Source organism: Buceros rhinoceros, unplaced genomic scaffold (assembly GCF_000710305.1).
Source record: "Buceros rhinoceros silvestris isolate BGI_N320 unplaced genomic scaffold, ASM71030v1 scaffold1676, whole genome shotgun sequence".
Taxonomy (NCBI): Eukaryota; Metazoa; Chordata; class Aves; order Bucerotiformes; family Bucerotidae; genus Buceros; species Buceros rhinoceros.
In genome coordinates this window covers 27,868-37,125 of record NW_010415614.1, presented here as the reverse complement: position 1 = coordinate 37,125, position 9,258 = coordinate 27,868, and the positions used below count along the sequence as shown (strand labels likewise).

Genomic DNA, 9,258 nt, shown 5'->3' with positions numbered 1-9,258 from the left:
ATCCCCTCAGCCGCTCCTTGTAAGATAGGTTCTCCAAACCCTTCACCAGCTTTGTTGCCCTTCTCTGAACCTGCTGCATCACCTCGACATCCGTCTTGAAGTGAGGGGCCCAGAACTGGACACAGTGCTCAAGGTGTGGCCTCACCAGTGCCCCCAGTACAGGGGGACAATCACTGCCCTGCTCCTGCTGGCCAGACTATTTCTGACACAAGCCAGGAGGCCATTGGCCTTCTTGGCCCCCTGGGCACACTGCTGGCTCATGTCCAATCGGCTGTTGACCAGCATCCCCCGGTCCTTCTCTGCTGGGCAGTTTCCAGCCACTCCTCCCCCAGCCTGTAACGCTGCAGGGGGTTGTTGTGGCCCAAGTGCAGGACCTGGCACTTGGCCTTGTTGAACCTCATACCATTGGCCGCTGCCCATCGATGCAGCCTGTCCCTCTGTAGATCCCTCAGGTAGATCAACACTACCTCCCAACATAGTCTCATCTGCAAACTTGCTGACGGTGCCCTCGATCCCCTCATCCAGATCATTGATACAGGTGTTGAAGAGAACAGGCCCCAACTCTGAGCCCTGAGGAACACCGCTGGATCTGGCTCCATTCACCTCCACTCTCTGAGCCCGGCTGTCCAGCAAAGCGCACACCCGTCCAGGCCATGGGCAGCCAGTTTCTGCAGGAGAATGTTATGGGAAACAGTGTCAACGGCCTTACTGAAGTCCAGGCAAACAACATCCACAGCTCTTCCCTTGTCCACTAAATGGGTCACCTTGTCCGAGGAGATCGGGTTGGTCAAAAAAGACCATCTGTCTGCATTTCCGTGAGTGCTGATCGTAACCTTTTCCAAACTGGTTTTTACAGTTGAGTTTTTTCTTAGGATTCTTAGGGTTGAGGTATGCATTTACTTTTCTTGTAAAGAAGTTGAACAGCTCTACCATGGAGTTCTAGGTACAGTTTGATGTATCTCCTTTGACTTCTCTTTATCTGTATTTATGAATTCTACACAACTCTGCAGTTCAAAGGGTTCTTTCTTGTTTCCAACCTAGGTGATTTTTTTTCTGATAAGCACTGTAAATTATTTTCTTTTAAATTTTATTTTACCTTCCAGCAACTAAGTTTGTTTAATTAAAATTTTATAATGTGAGACATGGGTGATGCAGTTTAAACAAGTAGAGTAGGCTTGGGGAATTTTGGGGTTTTTTAAAAGGCTTGTTAGGGATTAACCTGGCAATAAACAATCTGAAAAAAAATAAGAAAAGAAAAATCTTAAGTTTTAAAATGGCAGTTTCTCTGCTGATACAAAATCAACAGTCAGACCACTTGAGAGGCTGGGGGAAGAAAAGGAGATGCAGATGCCAGCACATTAATATTATTCTGCTGCTGCACGCAGGTCTGAATCGGCTCTGGAAATGCACACATTGTTTCTCACAGAATGTCTCTGGCTCCTAACAATGGAATTGCAGTGTGGTGTCTGCTAAAAATGCAGTGACTCACGAATGAGTCAACAGTGGAGACGCTGTAAGAGGCGAACTGCTGTGCTGCCTGCCAGGGCTTTGTAACATGCAGGAGCAGGGCTGGCCATTAATTTACTTGACTTTTTTTCATACAGAATTTTTTTTTAATCATCTCACCTATGGAGTTCTGCTCATGTTACTGCTCTCTGAAAATGCTGGTTTTGTAAGAGCCTCCCAAACTGAGTTAGCATTGAGATACCACGTTGTACCTGATGTAACAGGCATTTGCAGAAATCTGGCTGCTATCAAACTTGATTTCTGGTGAAGTCTGTAGTGCAGCTTAATTTGTTTATTCAGGAGCAGGGCATTATCCTCGTCTCTGTCCGTGCCTCAAGAGGTGTCTTTAGCAATTGGAATTGTAGATCTGGTTTCTGAAAGAAAAGGTTTTTCGGCTCTATCGTGTTTTTGTGTTGCATTTTAAAGTTGAAAGGAAGGCCCTTCCATGAACAAAACACCATGTAAATCTCCTGAATGTTGGGAATAATGCCCAGTTGAGGTGAATAACGAGGAGTTGGAATAGGTCACAGTTACTGGCAAATTACGTTAAGAGCTGTGAAGAAAGGTTATCTGCTGGGCTACAAGTCCCAAGAAAGTAGAATCTGATTGTACCTGATTGTTTTGTCTTGGATCACAGTATGGTGGTTGTCTCCTCTTCGCCCTTCAAATTGCAAACATGGTATGTCTGTGCAGGGGTTTTTTTCAGCTTCTTTTTAAACCGGTGGAATGCACTGCAGATCAGTGGTGGTAGCTCAGGAGTTACGGACGTTTACCAAAATGGCTGTTTGTTTTCACTGACTAGGACTCTTTTTTTGAACTCTCAGTCTTTGCTTCCCTCGACGCTTCCTGGAGTTGTGCCCTAGCCGCTGGCGGTGAGGAAGGGGTGTGTTCCGCCACCCTCCTGGCGAGGTCCCGTTGTGCACGGGAATAGCATGCGTTGCTCCACTGCTGCGGAGCGATGCTGTGACTGAGCGACCAACAGCCCTGCAGCTGGGCGGACGCTTAGGGTTTGTTAGGCAGGACGGGCTGACTCTGCTCTTCGTACCAGCTGGTGTCTGGCCCAGGTCGTGCTTTTGGAACATGTAGATCCAGCTTCTGCCAGGCGAAGAGGAGCTGAGTGTGTGTTGTGAGCGATTTAACTAGTGCGTAACAGAGAGGTGATTCCACCTTCTTCGCCTTGGCTATATATCTGATTTGACTTACCACAGCCCGTCACTAGTTTGCCAGTAGTTCAGATCAATCTGGTTTTTTTCTCATTACTTGCTAATATTTTTTTACTCACGGTTCTTGCACTTCTTCTCTATACTCTCGTCATGTAATTCACCTGCCTTTTTTTGAGAAGCCTTGGGAGTCCTTTCCTTGGCTGCCACCGACCATCTCACCATCTCTGAAACTGTTCGTTGGCTCATTAGCTTCCTCTTCATATTGCTTTGAGTTGAATTTTCTTCTCTCTACATTTGAGTCACTACAGTTCTTTTCCTCCCTTCTCTTCACTGAATCTGGTTTTGCTGGCTGCATCTGCTTGTCTGCCAATTTCTCACCTGACCAAATGTCATATTGTTTTCAGCTGCTTAGAAATACAGTGCTTCTCCTGACCTGATCATATTGTCTAATTAATTTGAAATAATCTTTCACTTCTTTCCACATTCTCATATAGAGACTTACCTGCTGATTCAATAATGGCTAGGTTAAGTGCGGATTCTGGTAATTGCTGACTGAATTTAATTAATAGTAAGAAACTCCGTGTGCAAGCGTGTGTGAATGCTCTCTTTCGCACAGAGGCATATGCACATGCACTCAGACTTCATAAATATAGATACATATGGATTGAGCAGTGACAGCATTGCTCTCTCTCATGAGTCCACGTACGTTGTTTTCAGAACTGTCAAGTTGAGGGTCACTTATTGTTGCTTCTTCCATGACTTAGTGCTGAACACCCGTAGTCCAGGCTGGGTTGTGAGGTGTATCTGAGATCCTAGGATAACATTGTAAGGAGAGTGCTGGACTCCAGCGTGGTTCTACTTTGCAGGCAGACGCTGTCTTGCCCTCCAAAGTGATCTTTCTTTCTAGACTGAAAACCAGCTCTTGCCACGTCTGATTTGACAGTTGCTAATCCTGGTTGGTGAGATTTAGGCCTAATGAGCCAACTCCGACACTCAGCTGCATCTCTGCAGTTGTTGGGGAGACTAGTGAGTGGAGACTAGTGCTTCAGACTGCAGGATGGACTTCAGAGAGCCCATGGTTAGCGTGAACTACTAAAGCACAAGAGACCTGCCTTTGACTTTGCCTTCTGTCATAGAAACCTGCACATGTGTGAATGGCCTCTCAGGGATGGTCAGACATTATGTCATGAGTGAGTATAAAAAGCCTTTGTAACACAGGGTAGAATACGGTTTCATATTTTGGACTGTATTTTTTTCAGAATCCTAGGGGGAAAAAAAAATGGATAGAATTAGGAAGTGTCCTGCCTTGTTTTATACCATGCTTTTCAGTTTGGAAATTAAAGCAGAGTGGGGAGTTTCTGGGAAACCCTAACTAGATTTGAATGTCAGTTATGGGAAATCTCCAAAAGTCTGGATGTTGTTCTGAGTTATGCTGTACCCCTCACCCCTTTACAGATCTCTTGAATTTTAAACTGGTTTTCCATTTTGTTTAGAAATTTAGTAAATAGAATTTCATTTGGTGTTAGACTCTGACTCATACTTATTAAGCTCTTAAGAGGATTCTCTAATAGTTTGCTTGCCTGTCCAGTTTGGGTTTCATCTTGAGTATGGAAAACAAAATATGTGTGTAAATAACCAAAAATTTTGCTATTTCTCAATCCTTGCATACAGGTTAAGTATTTTTTGGGCAATTTTTAAAAATACTTTTTGGGCTTCAGATATGGTAGGATGTGAGGACTGCCAGATGAGTTTGCTCTTGTGTGAAATGCAGGAGATGGTTGTCTTCTGTCACAGCAAGCTTCCCTCTCAAAAATGAGTGACAATATTCTAATGACTAGAGGAGCCTAAGAAAAAATATTTGAGAGGATTTCTTCCTGGTTTTTCTTCCCCCCTTCTGTCTCTTTTCTTGACAAAAGTAAAGGAATGGAAAGCTGGCATCTTGTAGGCTTGATAATGAAAAAAATGGGTGTTTTGGAAGGATTGAAAGCATGCCTTTAAATGAGATAACTAGATATTTCTTACATAGTTTCACTTTTCCTTGATTTTGTTGCTTAATCCCGATTGTCAATATGAATAATCAAAGCTTTGCCCTTGATTATCCCGTAGAGTCTGGTTTTGATCAAGGTGCTAATGCAAACCAAGTACAGCCTAACCTCTTTACATTGCTTTGTGCATCTCTTCCCTAATGGTGCATTATAAATCATAAGAGTATTTCAGGTTTCCAGTGTTTGATTTTCCTCTATTTGCTTTCTTCATTCCTTTTCTCCTCTCACTCCGTGATATATTTTGTGTACGTGAAGGGACCTGGGCTGCCAGTCTCTTGATCGGTTTTTAATCTTTGTAATACGTGTAACTCAACATTCCAGAGGAGCAGCTTTTCCTTAGGTCAGTAATTCTGTTAGTTGCTGTGTGATTATGGGCACAGACACTGAACTACTCCTTCAAGCAAAGATATGTGCTTATGGAAGGTATCGTTTGGAGCCTGGGAAGTCAAAGGTTTGTAGGTAACTGAGGATGAAGATGTCTGCGTAGTGATGCTGGGTCACAGAATTCCCAGACTTTCAGCAGATGCTGGAAGGAAGCTCACCGCCTTAGATTTGCATGCCACACCAAGAGAGCTTTGTAAACCTGTCACTTGAAAGCTGGGCTCCTCGAAGGGAACAAACTTCTCCAGTTGCAGTAGGCAAACTCAGACCTATGCTGGATACGGACTCCAGTGCAGTGTTGGACTGTGCTAAGATTTCTAATACAATCTAGCTGGTGCTTTGTGTATTCCCCTTCCAACAGCACGTTGATTTTAGTGCAGCAGATATATTGGCTCTTGCCTTTAGGAGAGTGCGCTGCTGCGATTCTGATCATATGAGAGGAAAAGATGAGCAAACTTAAATAAGATAACAGTGGATTTAGGCAAATTGCTTACCTTTTTTAATCCCTCACCCCCTTAAAAACTCCAGTTTCATTTAGGTCTTTTATCTTTGACCCTTCCCAAACCAGCACTGTGTAGTTAAATCTGTTGGAAGTGAAGGATCTGCATCTATTGCAGATTTTTTGAAGTTGTAGGTGTCAAGTAATAATGTGTACAGAACTGCAGTCTCTGTGTAACTTGTGACCTGCCATTGTTATAATGACTGTCTGACACCCAGTGTGCCTGGGACAAAGTGTATCCTTTGAGTTCTTACTAGAATGTAGGAAAAAAAGTACAATAGAGAAGTCTTACTTGTCTGCAAGGTATTTGAGAATTTATAATGGACTTTGATGCAAGCAAATAACCCTTGTGCCTAATCAGCAAAGAGACGGCGACCTTCCTGCTTCAAAGAAGAAACGCCAAGCAGGGGAGAAGATTATGTATACTTTGGTCTCTGTGCCGCATGGAAATGACATTGCATCTCTCTTTGAACTGGATGCCACCACTCTTCAGAGAGCTGATTGCCTGGTTCCAAGGTAAAAAAAAAAAAAAAGGGCAAAAAATAGTTCTGCACTGACACAGTTTCTTCCTAGCATTATGCTGGTGAGTAAAGCAGAAAAAAATCAAACAAGAGCAAGCATTATCCTTCAGTTAAAATTTGAGAAGTGTTCATGGGTAAACAAGGTATGTATAAAACATGATACTTCTGCTGTGACTGGGTAAAATAATTACAAGGAAAAAGCAAGTGATGTTTAGAGAGAGTCTGTGAAGAGAAAAAGGATGGGCTAAATATTGCACAGATACATGAAGACAGAATTGAGCCCTGTGCACAGTTTGAAAAAACTATTGCTGATAGATCTAACTGAATTGTTCCCAAGAAAATAATGCGTATGGTCAACTGGGCTTCTGTTTCCCTGACAAATCACCGTGTCACCCAAAACATTTGTTATTCAAAAGAATTCAGCGAGTGGCTTCTGGGTTTTAACTGTGAATATTTGAAATTTCAACTGTGTGGTTTAGCTGAGATCAGCTAGATAAAGCCCACAGTGTTGGTTGTGATGGAATGGGCGTGCGGACACTTGGGGCTGGTGGTTACGAGGCAGGTGTTAAGGCTGAGTACCTGCAGAGGGCGATGCCTGCAGCTTTGTGTGTATTTGCTATGCTAAGTTTGGCCACGTAATTTGCTTACGCATGAACGAAGACCACAGTGAATGTATTTAAAAAGTAGAATCCAGAGTCAAAATTGTAATTGATTTCTCAGCTCTGCTTTTGATAATACCACAGATTATCATATGGAAAGAATTTAGAAGAATCTCACCTCTGCTTTTTAGTCACTTGATTTTCACTTGCGAACTGGTACTGTAAATGCTTGCTCCGTGGAACAGGGGTTTGCAGATCATAATGGTGGAGCTGTGAAACCGTGGTCCGTTTTACTTTCTGGGTTTTGTGTTGCGACAGCTTGAAGAGGTTTGTTACTCTGCAGAAAAAAGTAGTAAAAGAAAGATTTGGTTTTATTCATGAAATATATTTCTATTCAGGTGGAATTTTGTAACACTTTTAAATTTTTTTCTTTAAGGAATATTTTGCTCCTAGGCCTGTCTAAATACTCAAAAATAGCATTCTGTGTAATCCCAAGATGCTGTTCTTGTTGCAGCTCTGTTCTGGGTGAGAAAGGAGACACAAGGGAAAAGGGTACTGCAGTATCCTTCAGGTCTCCCTCATTCTTTTATTACAGGTGGCTTGTGTGACTCATGCCCTCAAGTCTTATGTCACGGTCATGTGTCACATTGCATCCCACTTTAGCTCGGGATTGATCCATCTAGTCTGTTGTTTGCTTTGTTCTCGTTTAGGAACTCATACGTCCGACTGAGGCATTTATGCACTAACACTTGGGTCACTAGTACCAGCATTCCAATAGACACTGATGAAGAGAGGCCTGTGATGTTAAAGGTAAACACATATATCCTGGGGTTGAAATCCCAGACTCATTCCTGAAGTTCTTTACGGGTGTTCTCACTTCTAACACACAGTATATGCATAATAATAAGGATAAAGCCAAGAAGATTGCTTACCCCCGTTAAATCAAAAACTGTTGCAGATTGGGACGTGCCAAACAAAAGAGGACAAGGAAGCTTTTGCCATTGTTTCGGTTCCTTTGTCTGAGGTCAGAGACTTGGACTTCGCCAATGACGCAAACAAGGTTCTAGCATCAACTGTTAAAAAGCTGGAGAATGGAACAATAACCCAGAATGAAAGGAGGTTAGTGGGTCTTATTTTTTTCCCTCCTAAGTTGGTGTATTGTCACTTATCATGACAATGCATCATGACATCAAAGTAATGGGTAGATTAGTAACATCTCTGTGGACATAGAGTTGACTGGGAGAGAACACTTCCGTGCTGAGAGTGCTAGCCTGGAATGAAATTCCATCTGTGTCAGAGCATCCTTGCTGCAGCTCGCGCTGGTCTGTGTATCTTATCTGTAAAATGGGGGTAAACAGTACTTTCACAGCTCACCGTCCACAAAAATAAATGGGTAGCTCCCTGGGCAAAGGCAAAGTGTTTGCCTTAATTTCTTTTGACGAACTACTTTTTAGGTGTAATATGATGGTCCATTGCATTTGTTTCCCATGTACAAAAAAGCCATCTTTGTAGCTGGCAGTATGGAAGGACTCTTGATTCATGTGGAGTTCACTGAACCACACGTTCTTGAGAGCAGTCAGAGGAGGACTCGGAGTAGTTGAGAAGGTGCCCCAGTTGTCCCTTTCTGATTTCTATTTTCCCTGGTTTCTTTTCCTATTTTACATCATTTTGATGTTTACCTTTTGTATTCATCCATGTTTCAGCTGTAATGCTACGAGAACGTCTGTTCCTCACAACCGCTCCTCAATTAAGGATTTGTTTTTCATATTGTAGCCAAATATATACCATTGCCAGTGATGTAGTTCACTAGTAGTTTTCACCAGTGTGTGGTTAAACTGAGTATTAGACAGCATCTCTGGCAGTGTCAATTTGTAACTTCTATTCCACCGTGCATCATATATAGTTTTTTGCTGAAAATGTTAATTTGTGGTATAAAACTGAATTTTAGCAGTCGGTTGTCAGTAGCAATCAGAGCAGTTTAATATCAGGTAGAGGATTCATCCTAACAGGCAGATACGTAGTGGCCTGGGAGTTGGTACTCAGCCTTGAAAAGCTGATGAGCCGTTTCATTATTGAGCTGACCAGAGAGAGAGAGAACATAATCTAGGTGTGACATCCCTGTTTTAACTTGCACTGCTGTGTCACTGCAAGTCGAGTACTGTCAAGTCTTGATGCTGGCAGGTTGCTACAACACCCGTGTAAAACATTTCAGAGTGGTTTTAGAATAGTGGTGTTACTTGTTTTTTCCTGTGACTTCCTTTGGAAAAAACCCCACTTTCCTCTGTCTTGTCACCTTCCTGCATAGGTTAGTAGGGGTCCCAGCAGTCTATTCCTGGTTGCTCCATCCTACATTTGCCTTTTCTACTTTTTCTGTTGGGCGAGGACCTTGCTGTTCTTCACCAGTGGGCTGAGACTTTTAAAGCTGAAGCTCACTCAGAGGGTTTAGCTGAACGACCAATCCTCTTGTGGACAGTGGAAGCATTGGTTTTGGCTCTCAGTGATGACTTTGAAAAGGATCTTCCTGCTGCTTTCACAGCATTCCTG

General features: G+C 42.8%; 1 protein-coding gene across 1 annotated transcript in view; it reads left to right on the top strand.

Moving 5' to 3' along the window:
• The window catches only part of LOC104494599 (inositol 1,4,5-trisphosphate receptor type 2), a gene marked incomplete at both ends in the record, with an annotated part of 73,843 nt that overhangs the window by 39,820 nt on the left and 24,765 nt on the right, over positions 1-9,258 (top strand). The window contains 3 exons of the mRNA XM_010137461.1: positions 5,956-6,110; positions 7,425-7,524; positions 7,673-7,833. Coding sequence (XP_010135763.1) covers positions 5,956-6,110; positions 7,425-7,524; positions 7,673-7,833 — 416 coding nt within the window. The remainder of the gene's footprint in view (positions 1-5,955; positions 6,111-7,424; positions 7,525-7,672; positions 7,834-9,258) is intronic.